The sequence below is a fragment of the Ranitomeya imitator genome, chromosome 2 (genome assembly GCF_032444005.1).
Source record: "Ranitomeya imitator isolate aRanImi1 chromosome 2, aRanImi1.pri, whole genome shotgun sequence".
In the NCBI taxonomy this organism is placed as follows: Eukaryota; Metazoa; Chordata; class Amphibia; order Anura; family Dendrobatidae; genus Ranitomeya; species Ranitomeya imitator.
In genome coordinates this window covers 691,306,078-691,324,879 of record NC_091283.1, presented here as the reverse complement: position 1 = coordinate 691,324,879, position 18,802 = coordinate 691,306,078, and the positions used below count along the sequence as shown (strand labels likewise).

The window sequence follows — 18,802 nt, the reverse complement described above, 5'->3', positions numbered from 1 at the left end:
CTATTCATGCAATAGTAAGAAAATTGAAGCAATACAAAATGACCTGCAATCGACATCAATCTATAGCACCATGCAAAATTTCACCACGTGGATGGTATCCTTGATCATGAGGAAGGTGAGATATGAGCCTAAAACTACATGGGGGAAACTTGTTAATGATCTAAAGGCAGCTGGGACCACAGTCACGAAGAAAACCATTGGTAACACATTACGCCGTAAAGGTTTAAAATCCTACAGTGCCCACAAGGTCTCCCTGCTCAAGAAGACACATGTGCAGGCAAGTCTGAAGTTTTCCAATGAAGACCTGGATGATTCTGTGAGTGACTGGGAGAAGGTGCTGTGGTCAGATGAGACAAAATTTGAGGTCCTTGGCATTAACTCAACTTGCTGTGTTTGGAGGAAGAGAAATGTTGCCTATGATACAAAAAACACCGTCCCCTGTTGTGAATTCTGTTGTCGGGCTCCCTCCTGTGGTCATGAATGGTTCTTCGGCTGGTTCTGTCCATGGACTTCCTCTGGTGGGTGTTTCTGAGTTTCCTTCCACAGGTGACGAGGTTAATTCGTTAGCTGGCTGCTCTATTTAACTCCACTTAGATCTTTGCTCCATGCCACCTGTCAATGTTCCAGTATTGGTCTAGTTCACTCCTGGATCGTTCTTGTGACCTGTCTTCCCAGCAGAAGCTAAGTTCCAGCTTGTATTTCTTTGGTTTGCTATTTTTCTGTCCAGCTTGCTATTTTTATTGTTGTCTTGCTTGCTGGAAGCTCTGGGACGCAGAGGGAGCGCCTCCGCACCGTGAGTCGTGCGGAGGGTCTTTTTTGCGCCCTCTGCGTGGTCTTTTTGTAGGTTTTTGTGCTGACCGCAACGTAACCTTTCCTATCCTCGGTCTGTTCAGTAAGTCGGGCCTCACTTTGCTAAATCTATTTCATCTCTGTGTTTGTATTTTCATCTTAACTCACAGTCATTATATGTGGGGGGCTGCCTTTTCCTTTGGGGAATTTCTCTGAGGCAAGGTAGGCTTTATTTTTCTATCTTCAGGGCTAGCTAGTTCCTTAGGCTGTGCTGAGTTGCATAGGGAGCGTTAGGCGCAATCCACGGCTATTTCTAGTGTGTTTGATAGGATTAGGGATTGCGGTCAGCAGTGTTCCCACGTCCCAGAGCTCGTCCTTTATTATCAATAACTATCAGGTCATTCCGTGTGCTCTTATCCACCAGGTCCATTATTGTCCTGACCACCAGGTCATAACAGTCCCCACTGTCAAGCATGCAAGTGGAAACATATTTTGGGGGTGTTTCTCTGCTAAAGGTACAGGACTAATTCACCTCATCAATGGGAGAATGGATGGAGTCATGTACCGTAAAATCCTGAGTGACAACCTCCTTCCCTCCTCCAGGACATTAAAAATGGGTCATGGCTGGGTCTTCCAGCAAGACAATGACCCAAAACATTCAGCCAAGGCAACAAAGGAGTGGCTCAAAAAGAAGCATATTAAGGTCATGGAGTGGCATAGCCAGTCTCCAGACCTTAATCTCATAGAAAACGCATTGAAGGCGTTGAAGCTCCGAGTTGCCAAGCGACAGCCTGAAAATCTTAATGATTTAGAGATGATCTGCAAAGAGGAGTGCATCAAAATTCCTACTGACATGTGCGCAAACCTCCTCATCAACTACAAGAAACGTCTGACTGCTGTGCTTGCCAACAAGGGTTTTGCCACTAAGTATTAAGTCTTGTTTGCCAAAGGGATCCAATACTTATTTCCTTATTTCTCACTGCAAAATGCAAATACATTTATAGAATTTATACAATGTGAATTTCTGGATTTAGTTTTTGATATTCTATATCTCAATGTTAAAATTTACCTACCCTTAAAATTATAGACTGTTCATGTCTTTGTCACTGGGCAAACGTACATAATCAGCAAGGGATCAAATACTTATTTCCCCCACTCTAAGGCCAAAAGGAGCAGTTGTTAGTACACAGTGAAATATAATGTGATAGTTGCAATATATAAAAACTCTGATGGGAGTGCTTCTTTAAGCAAGGCACAAGTTTCAAGCAATCTAGGAAAGAAAAAGGATCTCTGGACAAGGTATGAAAACATTAGCTATTTCACAAAAGCTTAAGTGTGATCATCTTACTGAAATATGTAGCTGATACACAGCACAAAAGGGTTTGTGCAGATAAAGGCAAAATGAGGAAGATATCTGCCAGACAAATTCATTGAATTAAGAGAGCTGCTGCTAAAATATTAATACAAAGCAGTAAACAGATATTTGGAGCTGCTGGTGCCTCTCGAGTCCTGCAAACTTAAAGGTGTTGGGTCCTCCAAAGCCTTTCAGTTGCGCAGAAACCTACTATTCGACTACCCCTAAACAGTGCTTACAAGCAGAAATGGTTGCAGTGTACCCAGGCATACATGAAAACTGATTTTAAAATAGTCTTGTTTCGTGATGAGTGCCAGGCAACCCTGGATGGTCCAAAGGAATAGAACAACTTCAGTGGCTTGCGAAAGTATTCACCTCCCCTTGGCTTTTTACCTATTTTATTACATAACAACCTGTGTTAATTCTTTTTGTAATCTCGATTTATGTGTGATGCATAATCACTAAATAGTCTAAATTGGTCAAGTGAGAAAAATATATGTATAAATTAAATTTATTGGATCAAATAACTATAAATTGACATGTAGATATGTATTCAACTCTTTTGCTATGAAGCCCCCCAAAATTTCTGGTGCAATTAATTATTTTCTTAAGTCACGTGCTTAGAGAAAGGAAGTTCACTTTTGTGCAATCTAAGTGTCACATGGTCTGTAAGTATATTCACACCTTTTCTGAAAGACCGCGGAGGCTTCAACACCCTTAAAGATATTGTCCACTACTTTTACATTGATGGCCTATCCTTAGGATGGGTCATCAATGTCTGATCGGCACACCTGCCAATCAGCTATCAGTGTCGGCGGCCGCCTGCTGAAAGTACTCACCTGCTAAGCTGCTCTGTCTACTTGTAGTGGCTGGGGCTTGGTACTGCACATCCGCCTACTATTCAAATCAATAAGAGGTGGATGTGCAGTACTCTTCTGCAGCCTCTACACGTAAACAGAGTAGCTCGCCAAGTATTTACGGCCGCCGAAACCGATAACAGCTGATTGGTGGGTTTGTCGGACCTTGGGCGATCAGACATTGATGATGTATTCTAAGGATAGACCATCAATGTAATTGTAGAGATCATCCTCTATAATTGCCTCTAAGGTGGTCTCTCCCTGTTTGCTGCTGGCTCCGGCGATCAGCCTGCAACTTTTCCGGCACATGCACCTAACAGCCGCGGGTGGAATCGCGATCTCTGACAGCGGCATTTAAAATGCTGGCATCAGAAGCGCGTCACTAATCCCACTCATCAGTGCCCATGTCAAATGACTGTGGATCGCCAATGGGTTGGCATGACAGCCCGGGGTCTGCAGCAGATCCCTGTGGTTGTCATTGCCATATGACTGAGCGCCGCCTGGCGCTTATAGCAAGTGAGTATTTCTGCTACACAGAGCAGTGTTGAAGCCCTGCTTTGTGTAGCACAGGCGATGGGTTGATTGCAGCTTCTACTCTCCCATGTAGACTATTGAAGTAAATAAAAAGTGAAGAAAAAAAAGTTTTTAAAAATATAAAAAATATAAAAGTTCAAATCGTCCCCAATTTGCCCTATTTAAAATTAAACTAAAAAAATACACATATTTGGTAGCACCGTTTTCAGAATCGCTCGATCTATCAATATATGAAAATAAAATTATTCCGATCAGTTAACTGCGTAATGAGAAAAAAAATCAAAATGGCAGAATTACGGGGATTTTTGATTGCCGCAACATTGCATTAAAATGGAATAACTGGCGATCAAAAAGATCATATCTACACCAAAATGTTGTAGTGCGACGCGCAAAAAATAAGCCCTCATCCAGCCCTAGATCAAGAAAAATGGAGACTCTACGGGTCTTAGAAAATGGCGACTTTTTCTTTTTAAAAAAGAAACTTTGGATTTAAAAAAAAAAAAAAACACAACAAAACTGTTTTGGAATTGCACTTTTGCAATTTCACCGCACTTGGAATTTTTTTCCCGTTCTCCAGGAGACTATATGGCAAAACCAATGGACTCGTTCAAAAGCACTATTCATCCCCCAAAAACCAAGGGCTCACATGGCCATATTGACGGAAAAATAAAAGTTATGACTCAGGGAAGAAGGGAAGCAAAAAACAGGGTGTTTTTTTTTTTTTTTTTTGAGTACTCATCGTAAAATCCTTTTCTCCGAGCCGCTCATTGGGGGGCACAGGACCATGGGTGTTATGCTGCTGACACTAAGTTAATACAAATAAAGTTAGCTCCTCCTCTGCAGTATACACCTTTGTGCTGTCTCCAAGAGAGCCAGTTTGGTACAAAAGCAGTAGGAAAACATTAACAACATAGAAAAGTACAACATGGCAACCCAAAGAACAGGCCAAACTATTAGGCTAACAGGGTGGGTGCTGTATCCCCCAATGAGTGGCTCAGAGAAAAAGATTTTTTACGGTGAGTACTCACAAAAATCCGTTTCTCCATCGCCTCATTTGGGGACACAGGACCATGGGACGTTCCAAAGCAGCCCCTGGGTTGAATAATATGAGTGGGCTTCATGTAACAACTGCCTAGGTGTGCAACCGTGGCTTGCCTGAGAGTGCATATTATGCTTTGAGAATATATGTAAGCTCGACCAAGTCTCAGCCTTCCAGACCTGTTCTGCCGATGCCTGATGCCAATGCCGCTCGAGTGGAGTGTGCCCTGATCCCCGCTGGAATGGGCTGGCCTCTGACACGATAGGCCTCCTGAATGGAGGAACAAATCCACCTGGTTATTGTGGCCTTTGAAGCTGTGAAGCCCTTCCTATGACCCTCGGGGATCATGAAAAAAGCGTTCGTCCTTATGAAAGATGCCGTCCTCTAGACATACCTTCTCAGGGCTCTGACCAGATCCAGAGTATGGAGAGCTCTTTCCATTCTGTGAATGGGAGCCAGACAAAGTAGAAGAACAATGTCTTTGTTCAGATGGAAGGACGAGATGACTTTGGGCAAGAAAGTCAGGGATGGCCTGAAGACAACCTTGTTCTGATGGAAATTGAGAAAAGGCGCCTGACAAGACAGTGCGGCTAGTTCTAAGACTCGTGAGATTGACGCGATTACCACCAGGAAAGCAACATTCTAGGACAGGAGATTCAGCAAAATGTCCTGGAGTGGTTCAAAGAGGGGTTCCTGTAGGACACTCAGTGCCAAGTTGAGATCCCAGAGGTCTAAGGGCATGCGATAGGGGGGTACCAAGTGTGACAACCCCTGCATGAGTCTCCACCTGAAGCCTAGTTGCGATCTTCATTTGAAATAAGACTGATAGGGCGTAGATCTGACCCTTGAGAGAACTAGACACCAGGCCCGAGTCCAGACTGACTTTTAGAAACTGTAATATGTTTGGAATGGAGAAGACGAGAGGGGGAAGACCTTGATCATCGCACCAAGCAAAATATTTCTTCCAGGTGCGATGATAAATATGTACCGATGCCGGGTTGGCAAGCACTGACCATTGTGGAAACAATCTGTTTAGAAAAACCAGCCTGGGTCAGAATCCAGGATTCAACGGCCATGCCGTTAAACACAGAGCCTCAGAGCTCTGGTGGCAAATCAGACTCTGGGAGAGCAGATCTGGACAATCTGGCAATCGCCCGGGGAAAATCGGCGACGAGGCGCACCAACTCCGAAATCCACGCGTGGCGTGGCCCATCTAGGGCGACCAAGATCACGGGGACTCCCTCCGCCTTGATCTTCCTTGTGACTCTCGGACATAATGACAACAGGGGAAAAATGTGTGGAAGACGGTAATCCGCTCCGATTGCTCTTGGGTCTCAAGAAATCTGTAGTCCCCCCAACGACTACATATCTGTTGGAACACTTCCAGATGAAGTTCCCATTCCCCCGAGGTGAGACACTGGCGGCTGAGGAAGTCTGCCGTCCAGTTTTCAACGCCTGGAATGGGGACCACTGAGATTACCGAGTGGTTGTCTTCTGCCCATTAGAGAATGTGAGAGACCTCGGACATAGCCACGCAGCTGTGAGTACCCCTTTGATTGTTTATGTAAGCCACGACCGTGGCATTGTCCGATTGAATTCTGATGGGGTGACCCGCTAGGAGATAATGGAACTGATGTAGGGCCAGCCATATTGCGTGAATCTCCAGTACATTGATCAGGAGTTTCGATTCTCGGATGGACCAGTGGCCATGGGCGACGTGACGTCGGTGGTCACCATTAGCCAATGAACCAGGAGAAAGGATTTCCCCTGATTGAGAGAAGAGTTCAATGTCCACCATCTGAGAACTCATCTGACCCGCAGGGGTAAACTTCACTGGTGGTCGAGGGAGAAAGGGTTCCTGTCCCAGGCCTCCAGAAGTGCGTGCTGTAGGGGACGAAGGTGCAGCTGCGCAAAAGGGACCGCTTCCATTGCTGCCACCATTTTTTCCCAGTACCCTCATGGCAAACCGGATGGAATGAGGGGACGATTGACAGAGGTTACGGGCTCCTTGTTGAAGGGCTAAGACCTTTTCTCGAGGAAGAGTTACTAACCCTCGAGTGTCCAGGGTCATCCCTAAAAAGGATATCTGCTGGGCTGGGACAGGGGATGACTTGCTTAAGTTTATCAGCCAGCCCAGGCACGAAAGGATGTCGCAAGTAATACAAACAGAGACCTTGCAATCGTGGAAGGATGGGCCTTTGACCAAGAGGTGGTCCAGGTAGGGCAGAATGACCATGCCTCGAGAGTGTAAGATGGACATGACGGCTGCCATGACCTTTGTGAACACTCTGGTGGCCGTGGCGAGGCCAAAAGGCAGGGCCGTGAATTGCGAAGTGCAGGAATCTGGTGGGGAGGAAAGATCGGGATATCCAGGTAAGCGTCTCAGATGTCGATGGATGCCAAAAACTCTCCTCCTTCCACAGAAGTGATGACTGAACGCAGAGATTCCATGCGAAAATTATGAATCTTGACAAACTTGTTTAGAAGTTTGAAGTCTAGAATGGGTCTCAACTTTTCATCCTTTTTTGGGACCACGAAAAGCTTTGTGTAGAAACCCTGAATGTTTTCCGAAACAGGGACAGTGACGCCATCGTGACGCAATGTGTCTATGGCTCTTGAAAAGGCTTTTGCCCTTACCTCTGACGCCGGATGACCGGAACGGAAGAAACACGTTGGGTGACGTGTAGAAAAATCAATAATGTATTCGGACGACACCAGGTTTCTGACCCATTTGTCGTGGACGACGGAAAGCAAGGCCTGACTGGACAGAAGCAGACGGCCGCCCAACCTGGCAGTCTCGACCGGACAACGCCAAGAGTCAGCGGGCGGAAAATCTGAGACTTAGGTCTCTTAGATCTCGACTGTTTTGGGTGAGATTTCCATTGACGACTAGGCCTGTAGGAGACTCGAGAACCTCTGTCCCTGTGTGGGGAGCACCCTGACCCAGGAGAGGTATTGGTGGTGGAACTGCCCGGGATGGAGCGAAAGGCTTGGAAACGGAACTGTTTTCTCCAAAAAGGACGTCTAAGCCTCTGCTGGGGTAGAAATTTACTCTTTCCTCCCGTGGCCTCAGAAATAAGCTGATCTAGCTTCTCACCAAATAAGCGACCACTCTGGTAAGGCAGAGAAATTAAGGACTTTTTGGATGCAGAGTCCGTTTTCCCTTCTTTGAGCCATAATGCTCTTCTGATCGTGACAGCGTTCGCTGCCAGTAGAGCGGAACAGCCAGCCGTGTCCAAATATGCATGTAACAGGTAATCTCCAATCCGAGAAATTTGACTGGCAAGATGTAGTGCGTCAGAGGGGAGATTGGAGCTCTGAATGGATTTGGCCACGTTATCTGCCCAGAAGACTTTCTCCTTAGCAACCCATGCTACAGCGAATAAAGGAGAGAGGGCCGAGCATGAGGCCTCAAAGACAGAGCGAGCCAGGTGTTCTCTCTGACTGTCTGTGGGATTTTTAATGGATGACCCATCCGGTACGGAAAAAAGGGTCTTGGATGCCAGGTGAGACACTGGCGGGTCTACAACAGGGGATTCAGCCCAGCCCTTCCTCAGCAGAGCCGAAAAAGGATATTTCACTTCAAGAGACTTTTGTCCTGTGAATCGTTTATCCGATTGCTCCCTGTGACAATTGAGTATGGCTGTAAACTCAGGGTGAACTGCAAAATTCTTATGGGGGCGTTTAGCCCTCTTAAAGGACACGGCTTGATCCGGAATGTTGTCAGATTTCTCCTCAACGTTTAATGAGAGATTGACCGCCTCAATCAGCGAATCTAACGTTTTCTGGAAGTCTGGCAAATCCAGGTCCAAGAAGCGTCCGATTCGTACTCAGATTCGCGTTCGCTACTGTCCACTGAAGAGGGAGAGCAAAAAGCAGAACTCGCAGACAAGAATGCATGTGAATGCTCTGGTGACGTGTTGCGGACCCATTTCCTAGACAACTGTAGATTTGTAGAGTGCTCTCTGCCCCTGCTGATTGACTGCTCCCGTATGGGAGAGGGTCTATTTATGTCAGACCTGCGCATACTTCGATCCCTGGAGGGATAATGGACGGATTCAATCTCTTTGGCCAGAGAAGCCATGGATTGTAACAGTGACTAAGCCCACTCAAAAGGACTAGGTACACTGGGTTTGGCGGCGGTGTGTTCCCTGGGCATTTGGGGTCACAGGCATTGCAGAGCAGTGAAGTCTCATCCTTAGGAGGCACACTGGCAGGAGGTACATGAAGTGAAGAAGATTGCATTAGCCTTGTTAGCCTTTTAAATGCTTTAGGCTGAGACATTGTACCCTTCTATGTATTCCCTTTAAAAACTTAAAGAATTCCTGCAGAGAAAAATGTTACAGCAGGGAGGAGGAGGATGGTCTAGAGTAGCGCTCCCTTGCCCAGATCCTGCGTCCCCAGGTCCTTCTGCATGGCACTGTAACTGCTGAGCCTCCCCAGAGAGTACTGATGCCGCTGTGAGTTGTTCCTGGCAAAATTGCTTCATAGACCGCTGCTGGATGCCAGTGTAGGTCCGGAGGATCCGTGGGAGAAGGGAAGATGGCCGCCGAGATTAGGAGAGGTGCTTTTCATCCTGTATGAGAAGCGCCAGAAAGGTGGGTGGAGCCGCCGGGACGCGTTACAGCGGGGGCGGAGTTACAGAATGCGGCCTAGCAGAGAAGCGAAGCCAGGGACTAAATTTATCGGCGCCGATACCAGAAGGACCAGGGAGTGCTGCACTGCCGCGAGAAGCCCCCTTCTATGCTGCGCCATCTCAGACCGCCTGCCCAGAGCCCTCCAGCCCCGGATCTTACCCAGAGAAGCTGCTGGGTGGCAGGTAAGCCAGCGATATGCACGCGGTACAAGTCCTCCAGTCCTCCTGCTGCTGCTGGCCTTAGGCGGTGCAGGGATAAAGGGATCACGCTCGATCCACCAAACTTTTAATAGGGAGGTGGAGAGGGACCGTCCCCCTCCTTGTACCATCCCCTTTTGACAGTGGTGGTGCAGTGGGGGCTGCTCGGATGCCACACACGAGGGGCCTTTGTACATCCAAGAGATTAAACCCCTAGGATGGGACAGGGCTAATGTCCGGAATTGAGCCCGGCTGCAGAGGAGGATACGTGAAGGCGACACTCCATGTGCTCGTCCGTAAGGTGCAGGGGAGATCGGTGCCCTTGAAGGGACCCATCGCCCCTAAAAAATTCAGCTCAGACATTGCATTCCCACATTGCAGGAGAGGATACGGAGAGGCTACTTTCTCCACGCTCACCTGTTGATGGTTCAAGGAGATCGGAACCTTAAAAGGATCCATCGGCCCATTCGTCTGTAGTAAAAATACAAATGAAAAATAAAATAAAAGACTTTAGGTCTGAAGACCAGACAAGTGTGCCTCCTACGGACACTAAGCAATAACTGGCTCTCTTGGAGACAGCACGAGGGTGTATACTGCAGAGGAGCTAACTTTTTTTTTTTTTTTTATTAACTTAGCGTCAGCCACCTAGTGGCAGCAGCATAACACCCATGGTCCTGTGTCCCCCAATGAGGGGATGGAGACAGCTGGGGTAAGGAGGGCATTAATCAGAGAGGCAGCGCAGACCAAAGGTAACCCTGAATTAGCTGCAGTATTCCAAAGCAGAGACTGGAGTATCTGTCCATATGACTGCAATAACCCGTACACTCCATGTTGCTTGCTTTTATGGAAGTGTGTGTATAAAAAAAAAATCCTTTACTTACAATTTTTGTGTTTTGGGCTCGTTTTGAGTTTGCCAAAATACATGTTGAAGATTACTCAAATGTGTGGAGGAAGGTGCTGTGGCCAGATGAGACCACAATTTAACTTATTGGCCACCAAGATAAATGCGATGTCTGGCACCAAACCAACACCACACAAGAACAAATCCTCATAGTGAAACATGGTGGTGGTAGCATCATGCTGAGGGGATGTTTGTCAGCAGCAGGGAACAGGGACAATGGTCCAAGTCGAGGGGAAGATTGATGGTGCGAACTACAGGGATATTCTTGAGCAAAACTTGTTTCTGTCAGTGATTTGAGACTGGGATGGAGGTTGACCTTCCAACAAGAAAATGACCCAAAGCATACTGCTAAAGCAACACGCGAGTGGTTGAAGGGAAAACTTGTAAATGTTTTGGCGTGACCTACTCAAAGCCCAGACCGTAATAACATTGAGAATCTGTGGTTAGACTTGAAGATTGCTTTTTACCAGAGGAAACCATCTAACATGAAGGAACTGGGGCACTTTTGCCTTGAGGAATGGGCAAAAATCCCAGTGGCAAGATGTGAAAAGCTCACAGCAGCTTGCAGCTGTAATTGCCACAAAAGGAGGCTCTACAAAGTACTGACTTTCGGGGGATGAATAGTTTTTCACAATTAATTTTTCTATTATCCTTCTTATTTCTTTTTAGGCTATGTGCACACGTTCAGGATTTCTCCCAGAAAATTCCTGACAAAAACCTGAAATTTTCTGCAAGAAATCTGCAAAAAATCTGCATGCGTTTTTGCCGCGTTTTTGATGCGTTTTTTTCGGACATTTCCCAATGCATTTTGTAGTGGGAAATCCACAAAAAAACGCAAAATTAATGAACATGCTGCGTTTTTTTACCGCGATGCGTTTTTTTCACGGAAAAAAACACGTGCACAAAACATGCAGAATTCATTCTAAATGATGGGATGCTTATGGTATGTGGTTTTTTTTGCGGTTTTATAGCGTTTTTATAGCGTTTTTATCGGGGAAAAAAACGCAAAAAATCTGCAACGTGTGCACACAGCCTTAATGCGAAGCAAACACCAATTGTTTACAGTTGTAGACATGTTTACCTGAACTAATGCAAACCATGGGGGAATGAATTGAAATTCCAGGTTGTGACATAGCAAAACACAAAACATGTCAACAGTGTTGAGGGTGTGAATGCTTTTGCAAGCCACTGTATATTTGCTGTTGTTAGCGGTCGTTGATGGTTGTGTAACACAGCCAGTGTCTTCTGGTATTCATGCAGGCTTGGCTCCGGAGCTTGCATCAAAGGAAGGGAACCTGACATATGACATATGACTTTAACAGTATGTCGCATTTCAGTAAGGGTGCGAGTTTGTCTCACCAAAACGGTTTACGGCTCATCCAAATTTTGTACCATAAATGTTGGTGATCATGCTTGACAAAATTCTGACTGTCTCATTCTCCAACTTGATATCTGATTCTTTCCAGGAAAACTTAAACCCATTAGTCGTATTAAATATTCTGAAACGGATACCAGCTGAAGACGTGCCTTTATTACTCATGAATCCAGAAGCAGCTAAGCCGTGTGACCTTATCCTCACCAGACTTCTCGTGCCTCCCCTCTGTATCCGGCCTTCAGTAGTGAGCGACCTGAAATCTGGCACCAATGAAGATGACCTTACCATGAAGTTAACAGAAATCATTTTCCTAAATGACGTCATTAAGAAGGTGAGGTGACTTTGTTTTTACCTGTAGTTCGCTTTTCTGATTCTCGGTTGAGAAATTACCCCCCCACACAAAAAAAAAGAAGGAATCTAAAAAAAAAACCAAAAAAAAAAACAAGCACACAGTTCTTCTACATACATCCGCATCAATATAGTTTGGCAAGTATGGAACAAAACAAGTGTGTTTTTTTTGGGTTTTTTTTTTTTTTTTTAAATTTGTGGGGTCCTTCATGTGATTTGTGTTTTCTGCGTATGGGTGACAGGTTACATGCGTGTTACCAGCGAAACCTTTAGGCTGTGTGCACACGGTGTGCTTTTGGTGTGTTTTCCTATGCGGAAATGGGACAAAAAGGCTATGGAATCCTTATGCCAGCTATTTCACTGAGAATCTTATAGATGTGCCTTTTCTGGGGTGGCTGAGCTGATGTTTGTAGTCTGGGAGGTGCCAATATCCATGGCCCCTTTCTAGGCTATTAATATCAGCCTGCATCTGTCTGCCTAGCCTTTGCTGGTTCAATTTTATACGGGGACCCTATGTCAATTATTTTTTTGTGGGTCCTGTAACGGGTTCTACTGTGCTGTAGTACCTCTTTCAGCACCCCCCGTGTTTCAGGAGGTCCACTCTGCTTTTGCTGGATTCTGAATGAAGGACGCTGGCTAGAATTTCTTGATTACATGGGAGCATATAAAAGCTGACTGCTACTCCACGTATTTCCAGTCTAAAAGAACACACTTTATTCACAGCACACAGAATATATAACAGATACACAGGGCAAGCCAATAGAAAAAACAGGCCAGACATACATTACAATAGCCGCAGGGGGCCGGAGCTTGCTGGTATTTACTGTGGGAATTGCAAAGGTGGGGGAGGTCAGAAGGAGAATATCTTGTCCCCTCTGCCCAGGGATACAGCCTGTGGACTGATGCATTTCACATGGAACCTATTATACATAATATATATAGCATAACATATTCTTGGTGCTGGGGGTTCTGTAACACGGCTCCCCTTTTCAGCGACGCGATCGGCATACACAGTCTGATCCTTAACGGATCGGTTTGGGGATGACCGAAGTTTATGGGGTTGGTACAAGTTCCGTTTGTCGACTTAGTCCATCGGCATTACCTTTTGTTTGCCGGGTCTGTAGTGGATGGTGAAGTCCAGAGATTGTAGGGCTAAACTCCACCGCAGTAATCTGGCATTGTCTCCGGAGACCCGATTAAGCCAGACTAGGGGATTATGGTCCGTTAGGAGGGAAAACTGTCGTCCATACAAATATGGTTGTAACTTTTTGAGTGCCCATACTATTGCCAGGCACTCCTTCTCAATGGCCGCATAGCTCACTTCACGGGGCAGTAGTTTCCGACTCAGGTAAGCTACCGGGTGTTCTTGGCCGTCCGGCCCAACTTGGCTTAGTTCTGCCCCCAATCCAAACATAGAAGCGTCTGTGTGAACAAGGAAACGTTTAGTTGGATCGGGTGCGGCCAATACAGGGGTATAGGTGAGGGCGTCCTTTAGCTGGCGGAAGGCTTCCTCACACTCTGGGGTCCAGGTTACCTGGCGGGGTTGGTTCTTACGGGTCAGATCAGTGAGGGGCTTGGCCACGCTGCTGTAATTGGGAACGAATTTCCTGTAGTGCCCCGCTGTCCCTAGAAACGCCATGACCTGGGTTTTAGTGCGTGGGGTGGGCCAATTGGCTATGGCCTCAATCTTGGCTGGTTCTGGTCTCTGTTTCCCACTTCCCACCCAATGTCCTAAATACTGAACCTCTGCTTTGCCCACGTGACACTTGTTTGGGTTCAGGGTGATTCCGGCCTTGTGGATCCTGTCCAATACTGTCTCTAGGTGATTTAGATGCTCTTCCCATGTTGCGCTGTAGATGGCGATGTCATCCAGGTAGGCACACGCATAGTCCTGGAGACCATCCAGAAGCCGGTCAGCCAGCCTCTGGAAGGTCGCCGGGGCAGTCTTCATCCCGAATGGCATAACTCGAAACTGGAATAAGCCAAACGGGGTGACAAATGCCGACTTGGGAATAGCATCAGGACTAAGGGGAATCTGCCAGTAGCCTTTGCATAGATCAATGGTGGTCAAATACTTTGCCCCCGCCAGCCGGTCTAACAACTCATCCACACACGGTATGGGATACGCATCCGTCACTGTTTTCTCATTGAGCTTACGATAGTCTACACAAAACCGTGTAGTCCCATCCTTCTTGGGCACTAACACTACGGGGGATGCCCAGGGACTATCTGACTCTTCAATGACCCCTAAACGCAACATCTCTTGTATCTCTTGTCGCATCCCTTGTCGTACAGACTCAGGGACACGAAAGGAGGGTTGTCGCAGGGGGTCTGATCCTGGGTCTCAACCTTGTGTTGTGCCAGGTGAGTGTACCCGAGTTTCCCCGAAAACATCCTCTGTCGCTGCCTCAACAACTCATCCGCCTGCTGTCTCTCCCGGGGACCTAAGTCTTCACCCCAGTGTACCTGGTCCCATGTTTTAGACTGAGTCCTCTCCCCTAAGACATCAGGCAAGGGAAGTCCGGCTAAATCCTCTGCTTCAGGTGCACAGATGGCCACTACCTCTTCAGGGCGCTCCCGATAGGGCTTCAGCATATTCACGTGGAACATGCGGATAACCCTGGGGTCGTCACAATCGGCGACATTATAGGTGGTGTCGGCTATTTTCCCCACTACCTGGTAGGGCCCCTGCCAAGCAGCTTGGAACTTGTTCTGCCTAGTGGGCTCTAACACCAGGACCTTCTGCCCTATTTCCAAGGTGCGCTCTCTGGCCCTCCGATCGTACCATACGCGCTGGCGCCGCTGGGCCACCTGCATGTTCCCACGTACAGCCTGGGTCAGCTCCTGTAGGCTGTCCCGGAATTCCAGCACATAGGGTACAATAGGAACCCCTTCTATGATGCCCTCCCCTTCCCAGTGTTCTAGCACTAAGTCTAGGGGTCCCCTTACCCGTCTCCCGTATACCAGTTCGAATGGGGAGAACCCCGTGGATTCTTGGGGCACCTCTCGATAGGCAAACAGGAGGTGAGGCAAGAATTTCTCCCAGTCCCTGTAGGTCCTGGTAAAAGTCCCAATGAGTTGTTTTAACGTCCCAATAAACCGTTCACACAACCCATTGGTTTGCGGGTGGTACGGGGCGCTTCTAATGGACTTTACGCCGCACAGCTTCCACAGTTGGTCACCTCTGCTGTAAACTGGGTACCCTGGTCTGAGATAATCTCCCGGGGAAATCCAACCCGTGAGAAAACCTGGAGCAGGGCAGCCACCACCGTCTCTGCCAGTATGTTAGGTAATGCAACCTCCTCTGGATACCGTGTGGCATAATCTATCACTGTTAATGTATACCTTTTCATTGACGGACTGGGTTTGGCTAACGGCCCTATCAGATCGACCGCTACTCGGCTAAATGGTTCCTCCACAATGGGGAGGGGGTGTAATTTGGCCTTGCATCGATCTCCCCTCTTGCCAATGCGCTGGCAACTGTCACAGGTCTGGCAGTATTGACGAACATCATAGGTTACCCCCGGCTAAAAGAAGTTTTGTGTCAGACGATGCCTGATGCGACTGACGACGAAGTGCCCGGCCAAGGGTATGTCATGAGAGATTCGCAGTAACTCCTGCCTATACTTCTTGGGAACTACCAGCTGTCGTTTTATAGTGGGGCTCGTCCCTGTGTGGTGCTGCTCTGTGATCTGGTAGAGGAGTCCCTGCTTCCATATAAACTGTTCCCCTTCCAGTACCCCTCTCCCCTCCTGTGCCTTCCCACGATATCCCTCCAATGAAGGATCCTCAAGTAACTCCCTCTTAAATTCATCTGGGGTGGCCCAAGAAATGTGTCTGGCTATGGGAATACGTGTAGGGCTGGGATGTCTTACCTGGGCCTCCTCTGAGTGTGATTCCTCCTCCGCAGCTTGAGCTCGTCTCCGGGTGGTCACAGGATATGTCTCAGCCAGAGGGGCAACCGAGAAGGCAGACAACATGGGCCCCAAGTCATTTCCCAGCAAAACGTCTGCAGGCAAATCCTCCATCAAGCCGACCTCAACAAGGCCATCCCCAACTCCCCAGTTAAGGTGAATCCTGGAAGTGGGCAGTCGATGTATGGCTCCCACTGCTACACGGAATGCCACTGTCCGGTCCGTCTTCTCTTGGTCCCGGATGAGATGAAGCTTCACAAGGGTCAAAGTTGCTCCGGAATCTCTTAGTCCCTGCATGCGTTTCCCACTAACCCACACGACCTGTCGATGCGGTTGTCGATTATCTGCCCGGGCTGCCTGCACAGGGTCTACTTCATGCAGCACTTCCTCCATGTCTTCCACCCCTTGGTTAGTTGTAGCCCCCAATGACGGGTCAGCTTCGCCTTGGTAGCAGTGTACAGCGGCCCGGCGGAAGGTAGCTGTTCCCGCCTTTGGCCACTGGGTATGCTGAGTCCGGTTGGGACATTGTCTTTGCAGGTGGCCCAGCTGACGGCAGGTGTGGCATCGCGCCCCAGGGGAACTGTGGTAGGCCGGGTTTCTAGCTGGTCCCCCTACAATCTTCGGTGGTTTGGGGCCCTCCAGGTCCATGGGCGAACCCCTAGTGACCATCTTTAATCCGGACAATTGAGGCGTCATGATGTTCATCGGCCAGACGAGCGGCTTCCTCAAGAGTCATTGGCCGCCTGTCCTGAAGCCATTCCTGTGTCTCGGGGTTTAGTCCATTAAAGAATCGTTCTGACAAGAAGAGCTGGAGGATGTCCTCCTTAGTGGTTGCTTGGCTCCCTTGTACCCACTGTAGCAGTGACCGCCGTAATTTAAAGGCCCATTCAGCGTGGGTATCGGTTACTCGTTTTATAAGTCAGCGGAACTTTTGGCGGTATGCCTCTGGTGTCAGCGCATACCGGGCCAAGATCACTTCTTTGATCCGCTCATAGTCCATACAGTCCTCATCAGGTACCGTGCGATACACGTCCGCTGCCCGGCCTGTCAGCTTGCTGGCCGGAATTTGAACCCGTTTCTCCGGCTTCACTTGATGAAGGGCACACTGCCGCTCAAAGTCCTGCAGAAAGCCATCAATGTCTTCCTCTGCCTCCCCCAACTGTCGGAAGGCATTATACTGGATCTTTTTGTGGCTTCCTGTTGAAGGTACCTGGGCGGAGGCCAGAGCTCCCCTTGCTCGCTCACTCTCCTCTCTCCGCTCTGCCATCTCCATCTTGGCCAGCTCCACTTTGGTCTGCTCTGCCATCTCCATGTTGGTTAGCTCTATCCTGTCCGCTCGGCCATCTTTTCCTTCAGATCAGTACGCACATCAGCCATCACCTCTCGTATGATCTCTACTGCAGGGTTTGGCCATAGAGCGCCAGTCTGTTCTTTACCTCCCTCTGGAATTCAGTCTCCTCCACGTTTACATTGGGGGGTGCTGCACTGTCGTGTTCCGTGATGGCTGCTATCAAATCTTGTTTTGTTGCTGGCGATTAACCCTTGGGCTTCCACCAGATCTTTTAGTGTAGTCCTCTTTAACTTCTGGTAGTTGTCTTCCATTCATTCCTTTCCTCCTGTAGAGGGGGTATCACATCCCGCTGTCTGCCACCAGTGTAACGGCGTCTACTGTGCTGTAGTACCTCTTTCAGCACCCCCCGTGTTTCACTCTGCTTTTGCTGGATTCTGAATGAAGGACGCTGGCTGGAATTCCTTGATTACATGGCATATAAAAGCTGACTGCTACTCCACGTATTTCCAGTCTAAAAGAACACACTTTATTCACAGCACACAGAATATATAACACAGATACACAGGGCAGGCCAATAGAAAAAACAGGCCAGACATACATTACAATAGCCGCAGGGGGCCGGAGCCTGCTGGTATTTACTGTGGGAATTACAAAGGTGGGGGAGGTCAGAAGGAGAATATCTTGTCCCCTCTGCCCAGGGATGCAGCCTGTGGACTGATGCATTTCTCATGGAACCTATTATACATAATATATATAGCATAACATATTCTTGGTGCTGGGGGTTCTGTAACAGGTCCCCCTGTAAACTAGCCACCAAAGGCTAAGCAAATAGCTGTGAGCTGATATTAAAATCCTGGGAACATTTATGGCTATTGACTTGTTCCCAGCATATTAACATCAGCCATCGGCTTTCTCTCTGCTAGGTTTTGAAAATTGTGCAGGAGACCACTAATTTTTTTTTTTTTTTTTTTTGTATAGATAAACATTTGCTGTTTGGTTCCAGCCTATGTAGGTTCATTCTGTTAATGCTCCTACATAGGCTGGTAACAGTATGTTTATTTAACTGTTTATTTACCACCTTAGTAAGGAGGGTGTCTGGCTAACACCTCTTCATTACTAAACCTAGGGCTTGGTGTCAGTGACAGCAGCTGACACCAAGCCCTAATCCGATTACCATGATGCTACTGCATCAGAATGAAAAAGGTGTTGAACCAAGAAATTAAATCACAAAACATTTTTTTTTAAATGTCTATCTTTAGCTCAAAAAGCCTTCATTGCTATACAAAGACGCATGCAAAAAATGCTGCAAACCGCGTGTTGTTGCTGACAAGAGATGCAGAAACCTTGCAAAAAATTCCACCAGCAATTACTCAATGTGCACACATAGCATTAGGGTGTTTATAATGTTTTGCTGTGCTGATATTGGGACCCCACAACACAATGACATAAGAAAACAAAATTACAGTAAAACAAAATATAAAATTGAGTATCTGCATGTAAAAAAGTCATTGTTTTTACTCTTAGTCAATGGAGTGAAAGCAACCTCTGTATTCTGCTCATTGCATA

At 47.5% G+C, this 18,802-nt stretch overlaps 1 protein-coding gene across 3 annotated transcripts in view; it reads left to right on the top strand.

The window, feature by feature from the left end:
- POLR3A (RNA polymerase III subunit A) overlaps nucleotides 1-18,802 on the top strand; it is a 567,405-nt gene that overhangs the window by 130,544 nt on the left and 418,059 nt on the right. For all 3 annotated transcript variants that reach the window (XM_069753076.1, XM_069753078.1, XM_069753077.1), the window contains exon 6: nucleotides 11,775-12,014. In XM_069753076.1, the coding sequence (XP_069609177.1) occupies nucleotides 11,775-12,014 (240 nt within the window). The remainder of the gene's footprint in view (nucleotides 1-11,774; nucleotides 12,015-18,802) is intronic.